Source organism: Pan troglodytes, chromosome 13 (genome assembly GCF_028858775.2).
Source record: "Pan troglodytes isolate AG18354 chromosome 13, NHGRI_mPanTro3-v2.0_pri, whole genome shotgun sequence".
NCBI classification, from domain to species: Eukaryota; Metazoa; Chordata; class Mammalia; order Primates; family Hominidae; genus Pan; species Pan troglodytes.
The window spans coordinates 28,142,239-28,169,081 of record NC_072411.2 but is presented as its reverse complement, the minus strand read 5'-3'; the positions used below and the strand labels follow the sequence as shown (position 1 = coordinate 28,169,081).

Below are 26,843 nucleotides of genomic sequence, written 5' to 3'. Positions count from 1 at the left end.
ATTATGCTTTGTTTATCCTATAAATTACTCTGAAATAATGGGCTCTTCAAGGAAAGAATATTCTAAATGTCTAGAATATCCCCTCACACTGGGGTGCAATTATTTGAAAAAAATGGAAATGCAATTTTATGGACAAAATAATTGATTTTTTTCTTACTACAGATGAGTGGTCTAGGCCTATATTTGGTCTTACCTCAAACTACAAAGGAATGACAAGAGAAGAAAGGGAGCAGAGAGATCTAGAACAGATGCCTCAACGACGAAGAATGAACAGGTATGAGGGAACAGGTATGAGTAAGTGGAATACACGTTATTGTTGCAGTAACTCAGTTTTAAGTAAGATCATTAGGAAGCCTGCAAGATGATAGGATTTCCTTTCCTCTCAGCTTGATATGTCTACATAATTCCATAATATCCTTTTAGTTTAAATGTGATAGTGTATAGTGAGGGTCCTGTCCTCCTAACCAGACCTTTCTGGGTCAGTTTGTTGGAACAGGGCCTGTTTCAGGATACTGATTGCTTGTGTTGTTCCATCCACTTGCAGAAAACAACTTTCTGGGTCCCGTTTCCGAGTTCCTAGAAGAAAAAATGTTATAATTTTAGTTTGTATTGATAATAGTGGATACCGTTGCATCCAGGAGGACAGGGTCATTAGTTACAAATGTGGCAATTACGGCTCACCCACAAGGAAACCTGTTATGCAAATGAATACTAAAATGAGTAGTACTTTTTAAAGATTAGGAATTATTTTCCCTGATCCATCGTAAAAGAGCTATTAATAGTTATGGTCTAAGTTTGATTTTTAGTTTGCTCTTTTTCTGAGTTATTAGGTTCTAATATTCCTGGTATCTCCTTGTTTACTTTTTTTTCAGCACTGGTGGTCAGACACCCAGAAGAGACCTGGAAAAGGTGCTGACAGGAGAGGAGAAGTAAGGTTTTAATGTTAATTTTTCTTCCTAGACTATATAGAGAATTTCCGTTTGCTGCTTTAAGAAAAGTAGTAAATGAAATGATGTTATGCTCTCATTTGTGGGAGGTGACTTTCATTTTAACGTTTAGTATCTACAAAGCATTGTATTGGGTACTCTGGGGATGTAAGGAAAATTGAGAAAATAATTCATTCAATAAAGATTTTATTGCTGTTTGCTAAGTGCTAGACTCCTTGTTGTGCTCTGAGAATATAAAAACAAATTAAAAATAGTCTATGCTCTCAAAAGTGTAAGTCTTTACAAGGATGATAGGCAAAGGGAGGTCTTTGGTAAAGCCATGGGGTAAGTGTGCCAGGTCTGTGTTTGGAATGGCAAGTAGACTGAAGGGGTTGGACAGTAGTATGGGGCCTGAGGTGGTAGAAGATAAGGTTGGAAATAATAGACCAGTGAAGGGCTTTGAATCAAGATGAGGAATTTTCACATGTCTTGTGATTCCACAGGAAGTTTTTGAGGCTGGATGTGAAGCCATCTGGTTTGATTTGATTTAGGGTGCTGATGCCAATGGCATCATGTAGGATGGATTGGAGGGCAGTGGGACTGAGGCAGTGATACAGCTAAACAGAGGTGGTAGTTGGGGAACAGAGGGGTGAGAAGACGTTGCAGAGGCAAAGCTGTCATATGTTGGTGACTTAGTGGGAGAGAAGATGGCTAGAGTTGAAGACCTCAGCCAAAATTTTAACCTGAGTGCTGAGACAGTGTTTATTACCTTTCACCAAAATGGAGGGAGGAGTAGATTTGAGGGACCAGGCAAGTTCTCTTTTGAGCATATTAAATGTGACATGCCTAATGAGATAGCCCTATAAATATTATGGGTCTAGAACTTGTAAAGAGATGTTTGGGCTAGAGACCTAGATTTGATGGTTCTCTCCATAGAAAAGATTGTTCAATCAAGAGAGTATAGAGTAAGAAACGAACTAAACAATTTTGAAAGGGGGCATAGCCAGGCAGAGCAGCCAGCGAAGGGGAATGAGCAGCTGTGGTCCTATGCATTGGAGCAGAGCCTGGAGGGGAATGAGGCTGAGCTGGAGGTGGCAATGACAAAAGCATGGGCCAGTGGCAGGTGCTGCAGAGGGCTTTGTGCAGGTGTGTTGGTAGTCAGGCAGCATCCCGATTGCAAGAGGAGAATAGGGGATGAGCTAGAGGAAAAGTTTGTTTAGGAAGGAAGTTGATGAGACCGTGGCTTCAGAAGGAAAGTAAGAGTTACAGGGAATTTTCTTGGCAAGCCAATTAGTCTGCTCATATATATATATGAAGGTTATAAAAGTTTAAGGTTGGCCGGGCGCGGTGGCTCACGCCTGTAATCCCAGCACTTTGGGAGGCTGAGGTGGGCAGATCACGAGGTCAGGAGATTGAGACCATCCTGGCTAACATGGAGAAACCCCATCTCTACTAAAAATACAAAAAATTAGCTGGACGTGGTGGCGGGTGCCTGTAGTCCCAGCTACTTTGTAGGCTGGGGCAGGAGAATGGCACAAACCCGGGAGTTGGAGCTCGCAGTGAGCTGAGATTGTGCCACTGCACTCTAGCCCGGGCAACAGAGCGAGATTCAAGTTTAGGGTTAAAAATGGGGTAAACTGTACAAGAGAATAGAAACAATTGAGAATTTTTTACCCTTCTCTCCCCATCCCCAACAGACACACATAGATCCACTCTTTACTAGTTACCTAAATGCTGAATGGTTTGAATGCCCAGGCATCCATAGATAGGCTTTACTTTGGAAGGTTAGTAATCTTATTTTAGTCTAGCATGGTTACCCACGGATTTGCATAGAACTAAATACATACACATAAATGAGTGCAAGTAAAACTGGGGAAGTGTAAATAAGATTAGTGTACTGTATCAACATCAGTATCCTGGTTGTGATACTGTACTGTAGATTCGCAAGTTGTTGCTATTGGGAGAGACATTGGATCTCTCTCTCTGTCATTTCTTACAACTTCATTTGAATCTGTAATTATCTTCAAAAGATTTTTACAAAAATAAACATTAAAAATTGCTGTATGAGTTGTATATTGAAAAACTACTTTATAGGCATACTGGGAGTTTTGGGGGTCATTTGATGACTCAATTCTTCACAATTCCTCATCTCACAAGTGAACTCATGAGTGACTCCACTATACAAGAGAAAAGGGGATTCCAAGTCATGCTGGCAGGACTAGCCTTGGAAGGCAGAGGGGCATGAGTATATCTGAAGCTGAGGAGAGGAGAAAAGGATTCATGCAAATGCAGAGCAAGTTGGCTTTGGAAGAGAAGTGAGGAATGCATACTGTAGTGTGTGTGATGACAGGCTAGCTGGGACGCGGCAGGAGGGTGGATTGGGTGACCTTTGGTGGGGAGTAGAGGAGTTTCGAACATTGCAGCTTAATGGGTGGATGTAGGAACAGGAGTGTGAAATGGCCTGTGTGCCCCACTGTGGCTGGCCACGTAAGAAGCATGCTCTTCCTCTTCCCTTTTTCAGGGCTCTTAGACCTGGAGATCCTGGATTCTGTGCCCGTGCAAGGGTCCCAATGCCTTCAAACAAGGACTATGTTGTCAGGCCCAAATGGAATGTGGAAATGGAGTCATCCAGGGTAAGCAAGTGGAGGATCGGCAAGGTGGATCTCACCTGCAGATTACTGTTTGACTCTTTACTTCATGTGTTAATAACCCTTGTAGCTCTTGAAGTTTGTCTGATTCAGAGAGGACTGTTTTCTGTTCGCTTATCTAGCCAAACCACAAATTGAGCAATAGAGAAAGGAAAAGTATTACCCAGGATTAAAGTTTATTGCTGATGAATTTTTCTTCAGTCTTAATTCAACATTATCAGGTAGGGAAGTTTCTTCTTATTAATCCCTTTACTTCAAGCGAGGCTTGAAATTGAAACCTGGAGTATTCTGATACAGTGAATTTTTTTTTTAATAACCATGAGAAACAGAGCTTACGTGCTTCAGCAGACCTACCTCTCCCTTTCTCTTCAACGGTTTAAGCAATTCCATTGCAAATGATTAGGGTAGACACTTACTCTGTTATAATTGTAAATACTGCTCAGTGGATCTTCAGTGTTTCTCAGTAATCTCTTTTTATTCTCCAATCAAACTACTACTTCTAGCCTGGTATTCTTAAAAAGGGCCTAAGCCGATTGGAAAAGCATAAGAGGCGATTTGCAGAACAGAAACGACTCAGCAAAGTGCATCGTGCTGTCAAGTTCAGCATTGAAGGCAACAGGATGCCCCTATAGGCCTGGCCCTACCAGAGTGTATACTCGAGAGGTATTCCCAAGGAAGCATGTACTGTGCATGGGCTTGAATTGTCAACAGTCAGAGTGAAAAGTGTGTGTGTGTGTGCTTTCTTAATCAGAAGAGGCCAGGTCTGCTTTTAGTTTCAAAATAATGACCCTAACAGGCACCTTGGGATATTCAAGGCCTCTTGAATATTTAGAAATTGACATGGAAGTCCCTTCCTTTATCAGTATCCTAGAGAGTAATAGATAATTACTTCCCTAATATGCATTTGGGTCTTCCTGACTGGTACCCGTTTTTATGAAAAAGGTTTTTGTTAGGACCCAGAATTACAGTGATATGTGTTACAGGCATGTAAACTAGTTAGTGGTTTCCTGGTGGGAGGTAGCTTGTTTCCTGCTGTCAGTGGCTCAGCAACATGCATTTGAGAACTCATTGCATAAAGCCTTATACTAAATATTTAGGAGATGAATTTGATTAACACATACTCAAAATGTGGTCAGAAGTGAAAAAGACTTTGGAACATTCATAAGCCCAACTCACTGATCCACTATGCTTTGAGACTAATGGCACCTTTGTTGCAGAGCACACACAGTGTGTGTGTGTTGCCTGCCTATAGATCTTCTCCATGACCCCTGCTTTGGCAGCTGTTTCCACTGACCCCACTCTCCTACCTGCCAGTTCATGTTGCTATTAAGTGACTATCAAAACAAAACGTACTTTCTTATTTCTTGAGAATAAATCGAGGGTAGAGAAGGACTAGTTCTGTGCCAAGAACTTCCTCCTCTCTCTCTCCCTCCTCTTTCTTGTGCCCATATCCGTGTCCCTGACCACCTCTCCATGTCCCCTGTACCCGTTTCTTCTTTGCCCTTCTGTCCTTTTTCTTTTTCTTTTTTTTTTTTTTTTGAGACGGAGTCTTGCTCTGTCGCCTAGGTTGGAGTGCAGTGGTGCGATCTCCACTCACTGCAAGTTCCGCCTCCTGGGTTCACACCATTCTCCTGCCTCAGCCTCCCAGTTAGCTGGGACTACAGGCTCCTGCCACCATGCTCGGCTAATTTTTTGTGTTTTTAGTAGAGACGGGGTTTCATCCTGTTAGCCATGATGGTCTTGATCTCCTGACCTCGTGATCCACCCGCCTCGGCCTCCCAAAGGGATTACAGGCATGAGCCATCTCCTTTTTCATTGTTTCTTCTCTCTTTTTAGCCGTCTTTCATATTTCTCTTAACATTTTTATTTTTGAGAATTGGGAACTACAATATGGCAAAGAAAATATGTAATAAAAACTCTTAGTGGCCAATCTGCTTTGAAAGCAGAGGTTGTATTTCCAGGGCTGTGTCCCTGTGTGCTGATGTTTCTGGTTCTGGTCCCACTTCCCCATAGGTGGAGCAGGGTTGCATATTCACTCAGGACTTGCTTCCATATTGTAGACGCTAATGAGCAGTATTAGAAAAGACATGTCCAGGAAGAGAAATGGAAATGGGTTTCCAATGAAACACTTTTTGTCTTAAGTATCATTTTTGTTTTCAAAGTTATGTAAATAAATATAAAAAATAAATAGGGTTTTTTGTTTTTTGTTTTTATTTTTGTTTTTGTTTTTGAGACGGTGTCTCACTCTGTCGCCCAGGCTGGAGCATAGTGGTGCAATCTCTGCTCACTGCAAGCTCTGCCTCCCGGGCTCACACCATTCTCCCGCCTCAGCCTCCTGAGTAGCTGGGACTAGGGCAGGCGCCCACCACCACACCTGGCTAACTTTGTTTTTGTATTTTTAGTAGAGATGGGGTTTCACTGTGTTAGCCAGGATGGTCTTGATCTCCTGACCTAGTGATCTGCCCGCCTCGGCCTCCCAAAGTGCTGGGATTACAGGTGTGAGCCACCATGCCCGGCTAACAATTTGAGGTTTTAAATGTATTTCCAGATGTGCCTTGAACTTAGTTTTTATAATTATAGAAAATGTTTAGGTACAAAGAGAAAAATTATTCATGGTCCTAGCATTCAAAAGCAGTTTGATGTATTTGTTGTCTTTTTTCTACTGATAACGTTAATTAAAATTATACTAAATATCAGCCTGGACAACATAGCAAGACTCCATCTCTACCAAAAAATTAAAAAATTAGCCGGGCATGGTGGCATACATCTGTAGTCCTAGCTACTTGGGAGGGTGAGGTAGGAGAATCACTCGAGCCCAGGAGTTTGAGGCTGCAGTGAGCTAGAATCATGCCATTGCACTCCAGCCTAGGTGAGACCCTATCTCTAGAAAACACACACACACACACACACACACACACACACACATACACACACACACACAAACAAACCTCCCCACCCCACCCCACCCCCCCCCCGACCAAATTATAATTTTGGTTATTTTCCTTCATTAAACCACCTAGTCGATTTATCATTTTTAATGGCTGCATAATGGTCTATCCTGAATATAATTTGCTTTTTTTTTTATTATGTATTTTCTTTCTTTGTAGAGATGGTTTCACCATCTTGCTCAGGCTGGTCTCAAGCGATCCTCTGGCCTTGACCTCCCAGCGTGCTGGGATTACGGACGGGAGCCACCACACCCGGCCATGAATATAATGTGTTTATTCGTTCCTTTATGATTTCTGATTTTTTATTCCTAAATAATGTAGTAACCTGTGCTACATTGTATTTTTTACATGTTCATTTACTCCGTGGAATACTTTTAAAATAACAGTAAAATGACAAAGGAATGCCTATTTTTTCATGAACTTTTAAAAATACAGAAAGCATAAATAAAATTAATGCCATCTGTAATCCCACCACAACTTAATGTTAACATTTTAGATTATTTCTTTTTTTTTCATACATATGCATAGACAATTACTGGGTTTTTGTTTTGTTTTTTGTTTTTTTTCAAGCGACATTGTGATCGTATTCTTTTATACCTTATTGGGTTTGTTTTTTACTTACCATGGTAAAAATCCATTTGAGTGAGCATTCTTGAGTGGTTTCGCATTGTGTCTTCACACAGTTGTACCATAATTGAAGCTGCTTTTGGTCTTGCTCTGGTAAAGCAGTGTAGCACACACTCTTAATTTCTAAGGAAGTGTAGCGTTCCCTTGATGAATCAGGAGAGAGATCATTGAACTTGGTGTATGAGGTACTATGGTCTGTCTTTTCAAGCTTGGGGTAAGTAGGCATCTGCAACTACCAGTGATATATTTTGTAACCCACTGGCCCGTGTGTGCCCTGATTGCTGAGGCTAGACAGATCCATCAGGGCTTAGACAGTTAGTGAGGGTCCTGGGAGTAGGCGAAGGGAAGTCCAGTTAATGTGTGAAGCTGCTGGGAATTGTGTAGTTGGCAGGGATTTGAGCAGGTAAAGCTTCCGACGTGGACCAAGTACAAGTACTAAGATCACGGCACATCCTCTAAAAGGAAGTCAGATATTTGGGACTGTCCAGGAAATCTGGGAGATAGTGTGATGGTGGCATAGCTCTTTCTCATCTGACACTTTTTATGCTTACTCAGAGTACGAATGCCAAGTATTGAGATGATACAGAATAATATTTGAATTGAGATATTCCTAGAAAGATAGGTCAACGTGGCTCTTGGTCAAGAATGACTTAGAGTTCCTTGCCTAGTGCTCAGCTGGCTTCATGTCATAGTTGAGGCTGGGTCCACAGGTGGGATAAGATTCCACCAAAGCTCACCAGGCTGGTACTGACCCCAGAGTGTCTCCCAGGCCCTACCTTATTTTAGCATTCTTTTGAATTGAGTTTCAGAGGTGATTCAGTAGTAAATGTATGGGGAGAAGAATTAGAAAAACCCATCTCTTTTTAAGCAGTCATCATTCTTAAACATCTGAATTGTTTTACAACAGAGTCAGCAAACCTTTCTAGCATTTCTAAAAGATGGCAGTTTCTTGGAGACCACATCTTTGCAAGGCAGTATTTTCAAAATATAAAATAGCCCCCAAACCAAACCTTTAAACATGAAGGGCAAGTGGGTAAAGACTTAATATTCTTTTTGTGTCAAGTATACTTAATGTAAATCTAGTTGCTTGTGAAGTAGTAAAATAGTAATAGCTCCTATTATTTTGAGCACTGACTATATGTGCTCAGCCTCTGTGCTTGGATCTGACATCACTATCTCATTTCCTTCTCTCAGCAGTTCTGGAAGGAATACCTACCCTGGGTATCCTTTGCCCAGGGTCACAGAAGTTACTGAATTGGAGCTGGGATTCACCCCAAGTGTAAAAACTCAAGAGCTCCTGCACTTAGGGGTTTACTTCACTAATCATCTAACCTCATTTATTATGCTTAAGGCTTTTTCTCAGCTGACCTGACTTTGCTTTAGGTCATTCTTTTTTATGCCAGCACTGTTTGAAAGTGCATGTCAAGCGGCTAGCTCCACATTTGGTCTTTGAAAGGGAAACGCATGCAGTTAAAATGTAATGTACATGATGGAATTGGGAGGATCATAGTCTCAGTTCCCCCCCCCTTTCTCCCATCTAGGAGACCTCCATGGACTGCAGCAAAATTAAAAATAAAGCACAGACAACAGAATTATTCTTCACTGAGAGAGTTTAATATGCGTTTCTAACACCATCTATACTTGCTTTGTTGTTCTTGAGGTCATCAACACACATTCTGGTTATTCCAGAGCTAGAAGCTCTTCTGGTTGCTAACTCAGTTATAAGAAGATGAAAGACATAACTAGACTTACGTATTTCAGTAGTTTGCTCTTTAATTTTTCCCTTACTCTTAGTTTCAGGCGACCTCCAAGAAGGGTATCAGTCGACTGGATAAACAGATGAGAAAGTTCACAGATATAAGGAAAAAAAGCAGATCTGCACACGCAGTGAAAATCAGCATTGAGGGCAACAAAATGCCATTGTGACCTTGCCTGGAATGTGTCCCCATCTCTACTCTAAGAAATGCGCAATGGACTCTTTGGAGAAAGAAGATATTTTAAAACATTTTTAGTGTGTCTATAAATGGTTCAGCGTGTATCAGATGTTGTCATAGGACTCACATTTCTCTCAGTTATATTTAAAACCGTTGTGCACTTTGTACAAAGGAATACTAGTCATACTTCTATAAACTTTACACAATAAAATTTCATTCTGGTTTTTGGGGGGCTGTCTCTTCATTTCTTAGAGGATACATTCTTAATAGGGGCAAAGATTGTTTCTCGTGTGGGAAAAAATCTTATGATATTATAGGGGTTTGTGACCCTTAGAGGTTCAATCCTCCCTCATTGTGGTATAATGAGGAATTTGTGTGGCCTTTGCCCCTGGTTGCTGACAAGGAATGTCTAAAACACTTGTGGTTTCCTGAGTGATAGAGCGTCTCTGTTATGCTAACGAGGTGACTGTATGGTGGGCTTTAGGATGGAGGCTGGTAACCAGAAATAGCTACTACAGAGGGTTGGGCCAGCAGGACCCGGGAGATTGAGACTCAGTCAGTGACCTGTTTGATTTAATCAACCATGCCTGCCAAAGGGGACCTGATGAAGAGCTCTGGACCCCACAGCTCAATGACGCTTCTTGGTTGGTGAAGGCATTGGTGTGCTGGGAGGGAGAGGATTCCCCTCCATGAGGACAGGGGCACAGAAGCTCTGCCTTCCCTCCCAGACCTTCCCTTATGTATCCCTTCATTTGACTGGCCCTCCTAATTCATATCTTCTGTAGTAAAACTAATCATAGTGTTTTCTAGGGAAGGATAGTGCTTTCCTGAGTTCTGTGAGTCATTTCAGCAAGTTCTTAAACCTGAGAGGTTTATGAGAACCCCAAATTTGTAGCTGGTCAGAAGCGACAGTAGCCTGGATGCCTCACTTGTGGCTTGCATCTGAAGTGGGGGCAGTATTGTGGAGGACTGACTTCTTAAACCCGTGGAGTCTGATGCCAGCTCTGGGTGTGTCGTATCAGAATTGAATTGCAGTACCTCAGTTGGGGTGGAAATGGAATACCAACAAAATCTTAATGTGTTTCTCTTATTTGGGATAATTATTTTGATTTTCATTTTTCTCTGGGATGGGGGCTTATAACAGAGAAAAGATCAAGAAATACTACTGTCTTCAAGGAAATATGGATATAACTGAAAATCACTACGCCAAAAGCTTAGAGCAGTTGAGCAGTTAGGGGAGAGAGAAAAATTATAGCTTGTAGCTATGTTTCTTGTTGCTCTATTTTTGTGATAATAGTCTCTATAGACTTAATTATGAGAGGTCTCTTAAGGTCAAGATGACAAGGCCCAAGAACGTTTTATCAACTAGATTATTTTAATTTCAGAAATCCTACTCTGATACGGATTGGCACCTTGATCTTCAGAAACACATAAAACTACTTTTGGCCAAAAAAGCCTTTGAACAGCTAAAATAATGAAGTTTATATACTAAAACACTGCTCACAAGAAACTCTCAAACTACTTCCAGCAAACACAGAAGCACAGTGGGATATAGTGCTTTGTAAAAAGCAGGTGCATAAAGGCATTAGAAGGTAATAGCTAGCCACTAGATGGAGACAAAAACCTAAGCTTTTCTGCAATGTTTCATACAAATACCCTCAAAAACACTTGAGAAGGAAAAAGCAGAGGCATCTAGTGAAGCCTTACACTGATCATTAAAAAATAAATTTGAAACAAAGACAACAAAGGTTGTATTTAAGAAAGATTTTTAAGTTACACAATTTTGTCATTTAATGGGGTAAGCTCCAATTACCTGAAAATTTCACTATTACAGGGTAAAACTTTAACGATGTTGGCAAGTAAAAAGCTTTAAACCATACCCGGGGAATTCAAAATGGTAAGAGATTCTCCTGTACTGTGTTTGAAGGAAAAAATTAGTTTCTATATAAATGATCCTTGGTGTTGGTTTTATGGCAGCTCAAACCTAGCTGGCCAGAAAAACCTTTAATTTTGAAGATATTTCCAATTTACAGTAGTTGCAAAAATAGTAAATAAACGCCACTATACTCACTGATATTTACCAAGTGTTAACGTTTTGCCACGTCATTGACTCTATCATCCTGTATATGCATAGAGCTATTTTTGCAGACTCAGAGTAACTTGCCGACAACTTGCCCCTTGAGCCCCAAATACTTAAGCATATTTCTTCCAAGAACATAGACTTTAGTTTTGTCCCAGAATTGATGATACTAACTTTGACAACTTGGCTATGATGATACAGAGTTGTGCGGGATTTTGTTTGTTTTTTAAGAGATGGGTTCTTACTGTGTCGCCCAGGCTGAAGTGCAGTGGTGTGATCCTAGCTCCCTGCAGCCTTGAACTCCCAGGCTCAAGCAATCCTCCTGCCTCAGTCTCCTCCCAAGTGGCTGGGACTATAGGCATGCACTCTCATGCTTGGCTTTTTTTCTTCCTCTTCCGGTTTTAAGATTTACTATCTTAAACAGTTTTACTGCTCAGTGGCATTGAGTATGTTCACAGTGTATCGCCATCACCACCATTCATCCTCAGAAATCTTTTCATCTTGCAAAATTTTAACTCTACCTATCAAAGAACTCTCCTTCCTCCCCCAAGCTCTTGGCAACCACCATTCTACTTTCTGTCTCTTACGAGTTGTCTGTTCTAGGTACCTCATATAAGTGGAATCATACATTTGTCTTTTTGCAACTGTCTTAATTCACTTGGTATAATGTCCTCAAGGTTTGTCCATGTGTCCAAATTTCCTTGCATTTTAAGGTTGCATAATATTCCAGTGTGTGTATATACCACATTTTGTTTGTCCATTCATCTGTCAATGGACACTTGGGTTGCCTCCACCTTTGGCTATTGTGAATAACGCTGCTGTGATCATGGGTGTACAAGTATTTGTTCAAGACCTTTTTTTCTTCACTTATAGAGATATTAAAAAACAACCATTTTTTTTTTCCCAATTCTTTTGGTTATATACCTAGAAGTAGAATTGCTAGATCATATGGTAATTCCATTTTAAATTTGTTTAGAAAGTGCCATACATACACTTTCCATAAGGGGCTACACAATTTTATATTCCCACCAATAGTACACAAGAGTTCCAATTTCTCCATATGCTTGCTAACACTTGTTATTTTCATTTTTTGATGGTAGCCATCCTAAGTGATGTGAGGTGGTATCTTGTGATTTTAGTTTGCATTTCCCTAATGATAGTGATGTAGAGCATCTTTTAATGTGCTTTTTGACCATTTATATATCTTCCTTGGAGAAATGTCTATTCAAGTCATTTGCCCAGTTTTATATTGGGTTGTTTGGTGTGAGTTGTAGGAGTGCTTTGTATACTCGTGTTAATGCTTTATCAGCTATATGATTTGCAAATACTCTCTTTCATTCTTTAGATTGCCTTTTCACTCTTGATTGTGTTCTTTGTTGCACACATTTAAATTTTGCTGTATCTCACTTTTTTATTGCCTGTGCTTTTGGTGTCATATCAAAAAAATTATTGCCAAATTCAATATTATGAAGCTTTTACCCTATAATTTTGTAAATTTAGCTCTTATGTTTAGGTCTTTGATCCATTTCTAGTTGATTTTTTGTATGTTGTGTAAAATAAGGTTCCAACTTTATCCATTTGCATATAGATATCAAGTTTCCCCAGCAACATTTACTGAAAAAAACTTATTTTCCCCATGGAATGGTCTTGCAAGTCTTTTCAAAAATCATTTGACCATATGTGTAAGAGTTGATTTCTGGACTTTGTTCTTTTCCATTGGTCTGCATGTTGCAATATAGAACTGTCTGTGTGTCTGTCCCCACTGAAGTCAGGACGTGTGAGTCTTCCAACTTTGTTGTTTTTCAAGATTGTTTTGGCTATTTGAGATTTCATGTGAATTTTAAAATGGATTTTTCTATATATGCAGTAAACATTATTGGTATTTTGTTAGGAATTGCATTGAATCTGTAGAGGTGCTCTGGGTAGTATTGACTTCTTAACAATATTAAGTCTTTGAATCATGACCATAGAATATCTTCATTTATTGGTGTCTTCTTTAATTTCCTTAATGTTTTATAGTTTTCTTTTCTTTTTTTCCTTTTCTTTTTCTTTCTTTCCTTTCTTTTCATTCTTCTTTTTGACTCAGATTCTCCCTTTGTTGTCCAGGCTTGTCTCAAACTCCTGGCTTCAAGCAGTCTTCCCACCTCAGCTTTCCAACTAGCTGGGACTACAGGTGTGTGCCACCATGCCCGGATAATTTTTTTTGTAGAGTTGAGGTCTTGCTATGTTACCCAGGCTGCTCTTCAACTCCTGGCCTCAAGCGATCCCCCTGCCTTGGCCTCCAAAGTGCTAGGATTACAGATGTGAGCCACCATGATGGCCTGTAGTTTTCAATGTACAAGTCTTTCGCCTCCTTGGTTAGGTATATTCCTAAGTATTTTATTGTATTTGATGCTATCATAATTTGTTTTCGTAAGTTCCTTTTAGGATTGTTCATTGTTAACGTGTAAAAATGCGACTGATTTGTATTGATTTTTGTATCCTGCAGCTTTTCTGAATTTGTTTATTCTAACAGTTTTGTTTGGCTTTGGGGGTGTTTTGTGGACTCTGGGCATTTCTACATGTAATATCATGTTGTCTGCAAACAGATAATTTAATTTCTTTCCAGTTTGGGTGCCTTTTTAGTTTCCTTTTTATGCCTAATTGTTTTGGCTAAGATTTCCAGTACTATGTTGAACAGACGTGGTAAAAGTGGGCATTCTTGTCTTGTTTCTGATAAAAAGCTTTCAGTCTTTTCACCACTGAGTATGATATTAGCTGTGGGCTTTTCATATATGACATTTATTATGTTGAGTTTCCTTCTGTTCCTTGTTTGTAGAGTGTTTTTTTTTAAATCATGAAATGGTGTTGGATTTTGTTAAATGTCTTTTCTGCATCAATTGAGATGATCATGAGTTGTTTTCTTCATTCTGTTAATGTGGTGTATTATATTGATCGATTTATATTTGTTGTTGTTGAACCATCCTTGCATTTTGGGAATAAATCCTTCACGGTCATGGGGTATAATTCTTTTAGTGTGCTCTTGAATTTTCTTTGCTAGTATTTTTTTGAGGATTTTTGCAACATATTTATCAGGGATATTGGTCTGTAGTTTTAGTGCCTTTGGTTTTGGTATCAGGATAATACTGACTTCATAGTTTGGAGTTTGGAAGTGTTTCTCTTCAATTTTTTGAAGTATGAGGAAGATTGGTATTCTTTTTTAAATGTTTGGTAGAGCTCACCAGTAAGGCCATCTGGTCCTGAACTTTTGTTCATTAGGTGTTTCCTTACTAGTTATAGATCTGTTCAGATTTTTATTTTTTCATGATTCAGAGTTGGTAGGTTGTGTTTCCAGGAATTTAATTTGTCCGTTTTGTCTAGGTTATCCAACTTGATGGCATACAGTTGTTCATAGTACTGTTTTATAATCCTTTTTGTTTCTGTAAAATGGGTCATAATGTCCTCCCATTTGAGTCTTCTCTTTTTCTTCACCTAGCTAAAAGTTTGTCAATTTTGTTGATCTTTCTGAGGAACCAGCTCTTGTTTTCTTTGATTTTTTTTCCTCTTTTTTTGTATTCTCTGTTATGTTTATCTCTGCTCTAATCTTTATTATTTCTTTCCTTTTGCTTGCTTTGTGTTTAGTTTGTTCTTCTTGTTCTTTAAGGTATAAAACTAGGTTGTTGATTTGAGATCTTAAAATTTGAGCATTTGTAGATATAAATTTCTTTCAGCATTGCTTTTGTTGCATCCCATAAGCTTTGGTGTTTTTATTTTCATTGTCTCAAGTTATTTTCTTATTTCCCTTCTGACTTCTTCCTTGACCCATTGGTTGTTTAAGAATGTACCATTTGATTTCCACATATTTGTGGATTTTAGGGTTTTCTTTCTGCTATGGATTTCTAATTTTATTCCATTGTGATTAGAAAGATACTTTATATAATTTCAGTCTTTTCAAATGTTTTAAGACTTACTTGTGGCCTAATAGCCTGTCCCAGCGAATGTTCCATGTACTCTTGAGGAATATGTGTATTCTGCTTATTGTTGGGTGGTATGCTTTTTGTATATCTGTTAGGTCCAAATGGCCTATCATGTTGTTCAAGTCCTCTTTTTGAGACAGGGTTTCACTTCTGTCACCCAGGCTGGAGTGAAGTGGTGCGATCTTGGCTCACTACAACCTCTGCCTCCCAGGCTCAAGTGATTCTCCTGCCTTAGCCTGTCAAGTAGCTGGGACTATAGGCGTGCACCACCACGCTTGGCTAATTTTTTGTATTTTTAGTAGAGATGGGTGGGGGGGGTTTACCATGTCGCCCAGGCTGGTCTTGAACTCCTAGACTCGAGCAATTCACCCGCCTCAGCCTCCCATAGTGCTGAGATTACAAGTATGAGCCACTGCGCCCAGCCTCTGTTTCTTTTTTGATCTAGTCTCTTGCTTTTCTATCAGTTATAGAAAGTGGGGTATTGAAGCCTACTGTTACAGTAGGCCATCTGTTCCTCCCTTCAGTTGTCAGTGTTTGTTCATATATTTAGGAGCTCTTATGTTTGTGGTGTGTGTGTGTGTGTGTGTGTGTGTGTGTGTGTGTGTGTGTTTGTGTATGTTTATAATTGCTATATCTCATTGGTGAATTGATCCTTTTTAAAATATATAATGTTCTTTGTCTTTTGTACCAGTTTTTGACTTAAAGTCTATTTTGTCTGATATTAGTATAGTCACCCCTACTCTCTTCATTACTATTTGCATGGAATATCTTTTTCTGTCCTTTCTTTGTCAACCTGTGTGTGCTTAGATCTAAAGTGAGTCTCTTGGTCTCTTGTAGACAGTATGTAGATGGACTCTTTTTTTTAAATTCATTCTGGCAATCTGTCTTGATTTGGGAGTTAAAATTCATTTACATTTAAAGTAATTACTGATGGGGAAGGACTTACTGTTGCCATTTTGTTGTTTTCTGTATCTCTTATAGGCTCTTTTTGTCCCTCATTTACGCCCTTACTGTGTTTCTTTGAGTTCAGTTGATTTTGTTTTTCTTTTTTTTTTTTTTTTTTTTTGAGACGGAGTCTCGCTGTGTCACCCAGGCTGGAGTGCAGTGGCGTGATCTCGGCTCACTGCAACCTCTGCCTCCCAGGCTCAAGCGATTCCTCTGCCTCAGCCCCCTAAGTAGCTGGGACTACAGGCACGTGCCACCACGCCCACCCAGCTAATTTTTGTATTTTTAATAGAGACGGGTTTCACCATATTGGCCAGGCTGGTCTCGAACTCCTGACCTTGTGATCCGCCCGCCTCAGCCTCCCAAAGTGCTGGGATTACAGGTGTGAGCCACCGTGCCCAGCGAGTTCAGTTGATTTTTTTATAGTGGCATGTTTGATTCCCTTCTCACTTCCTTTTGTGTATATTCTGTAGATATTTCCTTTGTGTTACCATGAGACTTACATAAAACATCCTAATGTTATAACAACCTATTTTAAACTGATAACTTTAATTGCATACAAAAGACGTCCTTTACAGCTCCGTCTCTTCTTTATGTTATTGCTGTCACAAATTACATCTTTATATATTGTGTACCCACTAGCAAAGATTTATAGTTTTTTATGCTTTTCTATTTTAAGTCCTGTAAAATAATAAGGGGAGTTACGAACCAAAATTGCAATAATACTGATTTTTATATTTGTCTTTGTGTTTACCTTGAAAGGAAAAATGTATATTTTTATACATCTTTGAGTTACTGTCTAGCGTTGTTTACTTACAACCTGAAGGAAGGGACTCCTTTTAACATTTCTTGCAGGGTAGGTCTAGTGGTAATGAATTCCTTCAGCTTTTGTTTATTTAGGGATATCTTAGTTTCTCCCTTGATTTTGAAGGATAGTTTTACCAGATACAGAATTCTTGGCTGGGCGTGGTGGCTCACACCTGTAATCCCAGCACTCTGGGAGCCTGAGACAAGCTGATCACTTGAGCTCAGGAGTTCGAGACCAGCCGGGGCAACATGGCAAAACTCCATCTCTACAAAAAATAGAAAAATTAGCTGAATGTGATGGCTCATGCATGTAGTCCCAGCTGCTCAGGAGGCTGAGGTGGGAGGATCCCTTGACTACAGGAGGTAGTGTAGTACTGCAGTGGGCTGAAATCACACCACTGCACTCTAGCCTGGGTGACAGAGTGAGACCCTGTCTCAAAAGAAAGAAAGAAAGAAAGAAATCTTGGTTGACAGGTTTTTCTTTCATCACTTTAAATATATCATTCTCTTGCCTTCTAACTGCGGAGTTTCTGCTGAGATTGTCCTGGCAGGGGTAGAGAGAGACTACTAGTAAAGTACTGTACAGGTTTTTGGAAGGCATTGGTAACCACTGTTTATAAACCAACTCTTCCCCACCTGCCTGTGTACTGTTCATCTCAGACAGGCAGAAATGATTGAATCAAACTCCATACTGTCTCTTTCTGTGATCTTCCCCTGTTGCAGCAGCAGAAGTCCTCTGACGTAAGACTCCCCCTGGAGCAGGTAGAGTGTCGTTTGGAGTGATGTAGATGTCTATTACTTGTATATTAAAGGATTACAGAGATGTTTGATAAGTCCAAAGAGGTAGGATTACCCAGTGTAGTCATGGGCTAGAAATGTTGCAAAAATACCTGAGCCAAGGTTTCAAGTTGGCTGACTTTGTACTATTAAGCTACAGACATGCACTTCATATGTTCATCAGTTTTTCAATCAGCAATAATCACTCCTCGAGTAAACCTCATCGGCTATGATACTGCCACTGCGCAAAGCTTGTTCATCAGTTTTTGAAGAAAATGGAGTACGTCACAGGATTACTTGCGTGCCTTGTTTTAAGCAGGCTCAACATATAAAAGTAATGGTTTCACCAAAACTTGAAGGTTATTGTTTGGTAAGAGATTCAGCAGAAGACTTTAAAAACATTTTTGTTACTTTAAAGAAGGACTCGAATTACAAAGTTTGAAGAAGCAACTAGTAAAAACACCACTCACTTTAGAAGAAGAGGGTTTAGGTCTGTTCTCCCAAAGACTGGTTCTTACAAAACCCAGGGTCCTGGGCCCAAAGGTTCTTTCTGTGGCATAACTGCTTAAAAATGCGAGAGGAGAGATTCAGGGTGTGTCAGTCCCAAGGACAGACAGCTAGATATCCTTTGGTTCTACTTGACCTGGGTAGCAGTGGGCGAGGCTTTAGGGAAAACACTTTGTAAATTTTATTATGATGGCATGTAAACGCACAGGATTGGCAATAAAGTGACCTGGAGTTTGGTCTCCAGTATGAGAGGATCTCTTTTGGGCAAAGGATGATAGTGCCACACAGTCAGGAGAGGGGATGAGCCTGGTCTTTGAGTTTGCAGGGGGAGTGATTGATTTGTAATTCTTTATTTTATGGTTTTTGTGCAAGAAGTTAAGTATTTTGGCTAGAGAGAGCATGGAAATAGAGTGAGTTCCCCAGACCAGTTCTATGTAAGACCAGCAGAGAAGGTTAGGTCAGTGAGCACTGGTGTTTCGAAGGGCTCTCCTGGAAGTCAATCAATGTAGTCATGAGTAGCAATTCCAAGCTGGCCTCTGCTAAAAACCAGATCAGGGAAAAAGTAGGGCCCAGGTCAAAGAGACTGTGAGCTCCCTGGGGCAGGGACCAGGTCTGTCTGATTGTCTCTATTTGGCTTGTTGAACTGAACTAACATATAGCACTTGTCATTTGACACCGATTATAATTGTGTGACATGATATTTGCATCTTACATGAGGAAAATGTCCCATGGAGACCAAGATGCCTCCCATCTACAGAGAGGCTGAGTCAATTCAAGCTCAGGTCTCCTGATTCCAGATCCTGTGTGCCTTCCTGATCACCATATCAGCTAGATCTTTTCTATGTAGAGTGTGCAATAGCTTTTATTCAGACTTTTCATTCCTTGGCTTTTATTTGCTGATCTTTCCTAATTATTGCTATTTTGTTTTTATCGAGGAAATCAGAGAGAAAGCTATGAGACAGTTAAAGCCTGTTAAGGGTTTATTGAGAATATAATGATGTTCAATATGAAATAAAAATCAAATACACTAGAATTGCAGCATAACCATACCTTAGAGTTACTATAAGATTAAGTTGGAATCGAATTGATCTTATAGTAATGAATTTTCTTTTTTAAAGCTTTTTAGAGCAAAACCTAATCAATCCCATAGCATAAGGGACAAAACCTATGTCAATCCCATAACATAAGTGGCATATAAGGAATATCCTGTGCATTTCTCTACAGAAAGGGAAAGGAAGCAGAACTGACTTTGTGCCTACCAGGTGTTGGGCCCAAGTTGTTGGGTCTTACTATGACCTTTACAAGTATTACCCTCAAGTTTTCCAACAAGTGGTCATCATTACCTTTCTATAAGTGGGAAAAATAGATTTAAAGTAAATGGCTACCCAGAGTCACACAGTAAATAGCAAGCAATCCATGGATCTAAACTGAATTATTTCTGCCTCCAGTGCTCTCAGTTATGCTGTGGTGTTTTCTGGATGAAATACTAGGATTTAAATATATGCTTAGAGTTTTTGTGTCAAACCTTAAGTTGCTCTTGTACTTTGTTAAACTGTACCATCTGAAATGAACACCTGTATCCATTCTCTTTCAGGTTTTGCTGTTACTGCTCAATGTAGTCACACCTTGAATAAGAAATGGAAAACCTTGGGATGTCGATAAAGCTAATATCCTGAGGAAGAACTTCAGTGGGTCCCAGCTGAGTAGGAGATGGGATTCAACAGTACTGGTACGTAGTTAGGCAATAATCCTCCTCAGGCATCACATTCATTGATTTTTGTTGGGCCTGGGGATCCTGGGAAAAAGTCGGGAACTTTGTGCACTCTTGGCTTTGACTACTGACAGGTCTAGTGTGCTGGAGTGGCCCAGGCAGAGGCCCACTTGCAGAGACTAATGGGAGCCTCAAGAGAAAATCTACCATAAGAAAAGGACCAGTATGACAGCAAGCCCAGCTTCCCAGGAAGATAGAAGGTTGGAGGCAAGCTGCTGTCCAGGTATGTCCCGAACCAGCCAACTTGAAGGTAAGTTTGCTCCCTGGGGAGAGAAGGGCTCTAGGTGTGAACTAAAAGCTGTGTCCATAGACACTGTAACACTGGAGTTCAAAAAATGTTGCTGTGGAACGGCCCTTCTCATCCAAACCCAGACGGAATGTTCTCACCTGCCAAGAGTAGTGTCTTGTATTGAGGCACAGTGGTAGCTTTCTGGATCCACAGGCAAGGCCCTGTGGAGTCTCAGAATAATGATAAATCCTCTGGATGACCTAGGGGCTGGTGAGGTGAGTGGAGCGCCCTGCTGTGGTGTGTCTGTAGGACCATTGGAGCCTGATGCTGCCAAAGCATGACCTGACCAGCCCTGGCAACTGGTTTAGGATCATACAACCATGCACATGCCCCTAGGATTCCTAGAAATACTAAGGGGAAAAGGATTTTCCCGGAGCTGGGACATTCTACATTTGCACAGGTGAGAACTCAAACCATTGAGATTTAGATATTAATGTAAAACAACTTCATTTGTACTCTGAGTACAAATGAAGACTGAGTAAGGCTAGGACTTTTCCTTTCTGCTGCATTTTAACATAGGTAGGAGGACAGGATTTTCAAGATGCCCAAGAAAGTAATCAAGCAATAATCATGCACATCTTCATGAAGGAATGGTAGAGCCCCACATGACCCATGATCTGCACCCCACAGGACCCCCGCCCCACTGCTTCTCTGCCCTCATCTCGTAGCACTCCAGCCCAGGCCCCGCTGGCTGGCCTCCCGTGAAGCACGCTCTCCCCTCAGGGCCTTTACACTTGGCTTCTCCCTTGATCTGGGTTGTGCTCTTCCCTATCTTCCCACCCTCTAATGTCCATGCGCCTTCTTCCTCACTTTCTTCAGCTCTCTGTTCAGACGTCACCTTTTCTGTGAGGCCTTCCCTGACCTAACATAAACAGCAACAAGGTCAGTCTCAGTGGCTCACGCCTGTTATTCCAGCACTTTGGGAGGCCAAGGCAGGCAGATCACCTGAGGTCAGGAGTTCGAGACCAGCCTGGCCAACATGGTGAAACCCCGTCTCTACTAAAAATACAAAAAAAAGTAGCCGGGTATGGTGGCGAGCGCCTGTAATCCCAGCTACTTGGGAGGCTGAGGCGGGAGAATCACTTGAACCTGAGAGGTGAAGGTTGGAGTGAGCTGAGATCGCGCCATAGCACTCCAGCCTGGGTGACAGAGTCAGAGTCCATTTTGAAAAAAATAAAATAAAAAAAGAGCAACAACTGCTTCTTGCCTTGTTACCTCTAATCTGCTTTATTTTTTCCCAAAGCACTTTGCATTATCTAGTATACTATACATGTAGTTGTTTATTGAGTGTATCCTCCTCATTAGAATGGGAGCTCCATGAGGGCAAGAACTCCCTCTTTTATTCACAGATGTATCCCCAGCAGCCAGCACATTGTCTGTCACACAGCACATGCTCAATACATTTCATTAATGAATGATCATACTTCCTCCCTTTTTTGTTAATTAACTAATTCAGTGAACACTGAGCTCTACTAAGCGATGGACACTACTGAATAGCAGAGAACTAAAGATGCACAAGATAGCCTCTGCCCTTAAAGAGGTCACAGTGTGAGGAGGGAGGCAGAATGGTGCCTCCTGACTGTAAACGCAGTGTGGTAGATTTCACTGGGGACACAGCTGGAGGAGATTGGGGAAAGCTTCGTGGAGGAGTTGCTGTCGAGTTGACTCATGAAGGGTGAGGAAAATTATGACGTGTGAACATTTGTTGAGTGCTTACCATCTCTCTGCTAAGCAACTTAAATATAGCATTATTTAACGCCGTGAACAGGTGTATAACATAAGTACTGATATTATTTTTACCTTAGGGTTGAAGAAGCAGGCTCAGAAAGGACCAAGGTTTGGGGCTACCACTGGTGGAGCTAAGGTTCAGACCTGGTTCTTCCTGGTTTCACATCTCATGCTTTAACCATGTGCTGGGTAGACAAGAAAGGAAGACACTGTGAGCAGAAGAAATAATCCATCTCAAAAATGGAAACTTCATGGTGTGTATTCAGGGAACCCCAGGAATTCCAGGGAAGAGATGAGGCAGGAGTCTACCTCACCCAGAAGGTGAGATACAGGCCACAGGTATTTCATACCTCTGCCTCCTGATTCCTTCTTGTTTCCAGGATAGCTTGCTTTTGTTACTGTATCGGGTGTCTGAATATACTTTGATCTGAAGAAAGAATTCTATGATTGAAGCAAGGGATGGTCCATGTGGTTATAGTAGCCCAGATGGGATGGGGGTCCTTCAGTAGGACAGTAACTGGAGTAACTGGGAAAATGAAGGGGAGACGACAGATAGCGAGGACCTTTAGAGATAGGACTGCTAGGACTTGGTCGCCATTGGCTGTTAGAGAGGCAGGAGGCTAGGCCTGGGTGAGTGGTGGAGCAACAGTGCCGGTAACAGAACACCGTGTATGAGAACGTTCCATGGGAGTGGGAGATGAAAAGTCAGGCAGTTTTGGAGCCCCTGTGGCTTGTCGAGCCAGGGAGATGCCCCATCCTGATTGGGATGTGTAAGGCTGGAGCTCCAGGTAGAGTCACAGAGCTAACAAACTTCAGCTTCTTTCAAGTTATTGCCCAGGAAGAGAGTCTAGGGAAAGACCAGCAGTGAGCTTGGGAGCAGCAGCTGTGGACACTGGGAATCTCCTCAGCACTGACAGTTCTGGACCAGAACTACATTGCTTCAGATCCCTTGTGAAGTCATGATTGGACAAACATATTATCTAAACCATTCAGGGAATTTTTTGAAATTTCTTAATTAAAGGAAGTTATCTGGGTAAATGAGTTCTCCTTGAAGCATTTTCTTCTATCAGTGTGTGGGTAAAATGGCAGTGTGCGAAGTCCCTTCAGTCAAGCAGGGTTCTCTGTAACCCTTTTTTTTCTTTCTTTCTTTTTTCCTCCCAGTTATCAACCTTGATTGCATTTTTTAAAATATAGTCTTACTAGATTTTTTTTTGTAGAGATGGAATCTCACTATGTTGCTCAGGCTAGTCTCAAACTCCTGGCCTCAAGTGATCCTCCACTTCAGCCTCCCAAAGTGCTGGGATTACAAGTGTGAGCCAATGTATCCAACCCTTTGTAACCTTTGATCCAGCTACTTTTTTCATTCCTAGTTATTTTCACAACCCTGTCTGGAAGATCACAGCCTCAGTGATCTTCCTTATTGATGAACTACCACTGGAAACTTGAGTACAGACCCATTTTGGCCCAGCCTTCTTCTGAGTGCACAGTGCCCACCAGGAACAAAGTGTCCAGGCAACACCCAGCCAGGAGCCTCCACTTCAGAATGGAAGCCAGCACAAAGCTTGCCGTCAGTGAGGTTCCTGGAGGAACCAGGAAACAGGGCTGAGGGAAGAGAAAGAGCCCCAGCGACTCACTGTCCTTGTCCTCCCGTTCTAGATCAGTACAGTCCCAGCTTCTGGTTTGGGAAGGGAGGGGAAGAACATGTTTGCCCCAGACCACACCCCACCTCTGGCCAAGCAGGGCCGTGGCACTATTGCAATGAGGAAGGAATGAACATTCTTCAGGGTGGTCTTATCGTCTACTCATGCAGGAGCCCATCCGGATCACTTAAGAGTAGAGAACAGGAGCAAGAATAGAAGTAGCAAGGGAAGGTGCTTTGGGGTCATGTGACCCTGAGTCTTATCCTTTCTGCACCTATGGGCTATCTGGCCTAGGGCAAAAGTCACTTCACCCCCATGAGCTTCAGTTTTCTTCTCCCTGAGAAAGACGTCAGATGTCAGTGCACAGAGAGGCCATGGGGATGGATGTGCCCAGCAGGATGCCCAGCATCCAGTAGGTGCCTAATAGGTAGGGCTACCTCATTGTGGTTATCTTCCAAGTGACTGTTATGTTTTTGATCTGCTTAACTTGGCACTGGATTTGGTGATGTGTGAACTTGTATTTCCCTTCCCACAGTTCACAGTGGTGTAAGAATTGTGTGCTCAGGCTCTGGAGTTTAACCAGACCTAGCCTCAGATCCTGGCTCCAATAGTTTACTAACTCTTTGACTTTGAATAAGTCATTTCCCTAATTGGTCTCTGTGGGAGTAATAATAGCACTTACCTTATAGAGGTGTTGTTAGAAGAAAATAAGATATTATGTGTGGGAATTGTTTGGCATATGGTAAACATTCAAATATTGTGGTATCCATCTTGGTGAAAATTGCCACCCTTCAAGGGCATATACTTATTCCAAATTGAGCACTTTCCATGGCTCAAAATATGTAACAAATGTATTAGTTCATTTTCATACTGCTGATAAAGACATACCCAAGACTGGGTAATTTATACAGGAAAAAGGTTTAAAGACTTCCAGTTACATATAGCTGGGGAGGCCTCACAATCATGGCAGAAGGCAGGAGGGGCAAGTCACGTCTCACATGAATGGCTGCAGGCAAAGAGAGAGCTTGTGCAGGAAAACTCCCGTTTTTAAAACCATCAGATCTCATGAGACTCATTCACTACCACGAGAACAGTGGAGGAAAGACCCACCCCCACAATTCAATCACCTCCTACTGGGTTCCTCCCATGACGTGGGAATTGTGGGAGATACAATTCAAGATAAGATGTGGTTGGGGACACAGCCAAACCATATCAACAAGTCTTTTTTTTTTTAGTAGAGACAAGGTTAGTCCCACTATGATGGCCCAGGCTGGTCACCAACTTCTGGGCTCAAGCAATGCTCCTCCAGCCTTGGCCTCCCAAAGTGCGGGGATTATAGGCATGAGCCACCACACCCATCCAGTTAACAAGTCTTAACATTGCCTTAAGAGTCTTTTGAATGTCTATAAATGGTAAAACAACCAACTAGCCAAAAACCTTTGCTCTTTCAAGAAACAGCAGGTTTGGAGTAATAGCTATGTGATTCCAAGCCAAATATGCTGATTCAGATAATTAGTGAGTCAAGATAATTACCTTTGGGCTCAAAGTAATGTGCTTCTTGTAACTCATGAAGATGCACCCAGAAGAGGCCTCCAGCAGAGTGGGCAGCAGCTGTGCTGCGGGAGCCCGAGCTTGCAGCCCCCGGAGCAGGCACTTCTCGGCTCTATACCATTCACCCCCATGTGGTTTTTACATTATTACTTTTTAGATGGAAAGTAACCTCCTCATGGTTAAAAAAAGAAACAGTTCAAAAGGGTAAGAAAAATCTCCCTACCACAGGGAGGAAATCAGTTTCTGCTCTCTTATAGGACTGTCCATAGCTATAAAGTCCCTTTTTAAAAGCATATAGGGCCTGGCATGCGCACTGCTGTACGCCTTTCTCTTCCCACTCATCACACTGCTGACAAAGATCTCCTGAGTGGGAGGCTTTGAAGCACTGCCCCCACAGAGAGGCACATGATACCCAAGAAATGCCCAGGGCTGGCTTTGGGGCCCCCAGATTCTTAAACGCTGCCAGAGCATGTAATCGCCCCAGTTCCTTACTCTAAAATTCCTGTTTTCTGGCTCTCTGACTTGTTTTGTTTTTGTTTTTTTGAGACTGAGTATCTCTCTGTTGCCCAGGCTGGCGTGCAATGGCATGACCTCCACTCACTGCAACCTCCACCTCCTGGGTTCAAGTGACTCTCCTGCCTCAGCCTCATGAGTAGCTGGGATTACAGGCATGCGCCACCATGCCCAGCTAATTTTTGTATTTTTAGTAGAGATGGGATTTCAGTGTTGACCAGGCTGCTCTTGAACTCCTGACCTCAGGTGATCCACCTGCCTCAGCCTCCCAAAGTGCTGGAATTACAGGTGTGAGCCACTACCCCCAGCCCTGGCTCTCTGAGTTTTAAACCACTTTCTTCAAATTTTGCTGCCAACTCTAATAGTTAGACTTCTTTTGGAGGGTGAAAGGAAGGCAGGAGACTGGGAGGAGAGAAAAGAAAATGGGGGGGAGGGGGGGAAGAAAAAGGGAAAAAAGAAAACCTTTTACATTACAAGGGTAACTACAAAAATGACAACTGTGTCAAAACAACAAAACCAAGTTGAGACCGCCTGGATGCCTGTGGTCAACCGAGTTTGCCCAGTAACTCTGGGACTCGGAGAGGGAGGATCTGCGAAAGAAAGCCACTCCTACCTCCTAGGTTGGTGGATTACAGGCAATGGTGTGGGTAAGAGGCCCAGTTCCGGGGATTCCCAGGGCGGATGCTAGAACAAGAACTCTATATCCAGCTGTCCAGGGTCTCACAGCAATAAGTGGTCAAGTCATGGATTTACATCTGACTCCAAAGGCTTTTCCATTACCCACTCATCTCCCATTTCCTTCAGTGGATAGGAGGGCCCAGGAGGGCCTGGAAGCCTGGGCTGAGTGAGTACTGTCAGCCACAGCTGGAGAGAGGCCACACACAGGCCCATCCACCCAGTGTGACGCGGTAAGGCGCCCCGCCCATGTGCAGAGGCGACCACCCAGCATCTGCTGATTAAGCTGCTACTGTAGAAGTCCCTGTTTTGGTCTTCCTAAATCAGGGCCTGGGAAAAAGACATGAAGAGGTTTCAGTCCTCCATTTTCCCAGAACAAAAGGCTTTTCCTGTCCACATCATATCACTGGCCCGGAATGCATCCGCTGCAACCTCAGCGCCTTCAGCATGATGCAGCACTGCCAGCCGGCCTGGCTCGAGGAGCTTTGGCCAGGATTTACCACCTGCCCCACGTTTTTGAG

At 41.8% G+C, this 26,843-nt stretch overlaps 1 protein-coding gene, 1 long non-coding RNA gene and 1 pseudogene across 29 annotated transcripts in view; 1 reads left to right on the top strand and 2 right to left on the bottom strand.

Annotated features, from left to right (window-relative positions):
* The window catches only part of IWS1 (interacts with SUPT6H, CTD assembly factor 1), a 105,106-nt gene that overhangs the window by 39,675 nt on the left and 38,588 nt on the right, over positions 1 to 26,843 (top strand). For 6 of the 27 annotated variants that reach the window (XR_010150011.1, XR_010150012.1, XM_009443248.4 and 3 more), the window contains 4 exons: positions 163 to 274; positions 873 to 929; positions 3,448 to 3,559; positions 8,944 to 9,307. Coding sequence is in view for 10 of the 27 variants with exons in the window: in XM_009443248.4 (XP_009441523.1) it covers positions 163 to 274; positions 873 to 929; positions 3,448 to 3,559; positions 8,944 to 9,075 (413 nt within the window). In the remaining 17 variants the exon portion in view is untranslated. Of the gene's footprint in view, positions 1 to 162; positions 289 to 872; positions 930 to 3,447; positions 3,560 to 3,696; positions 3,796 to 4,077; positions 4,238 to 8,943; positions 9,308 to 19,749; positions 19,885 to 20,000; positions 22,265 to 26,843 lie in introns of those variants that run through there. The other 21 variants (XR_010150001.1, XR_010150002.1, XR_678360.5 and 18 more) reach the window with 11 other exon arrangements.
* LOC107973762 (uncharacterized) lies at positions 268 to 26,529 on the bottom strand. 2 transcript variants are annotated; one of them, XR_001716180.4, is made up of 4 exons: positions 26,261 to 26,529; positions 22,016 to 22,128; positions 7,145 to 7,292; positions 268 to 576 (listed from the first exon to the last, which is right to left on the bottom strand). It is a non-coding gene; the product is annotated as an uncharacterized LOC107973762 (long non-coding RNA). The 2 variants fall into 2 exon arrangements; XR_001716181.3 differs by lacking the exon at positions 26,261 to 26,529 and adding an exon at positions 22,294 to 23,890.
* LOC112208547 (U4 spliceosomal RNA) lies at positions 17,741 to 17,901 on the bottom strand (annotated as a pseudogene).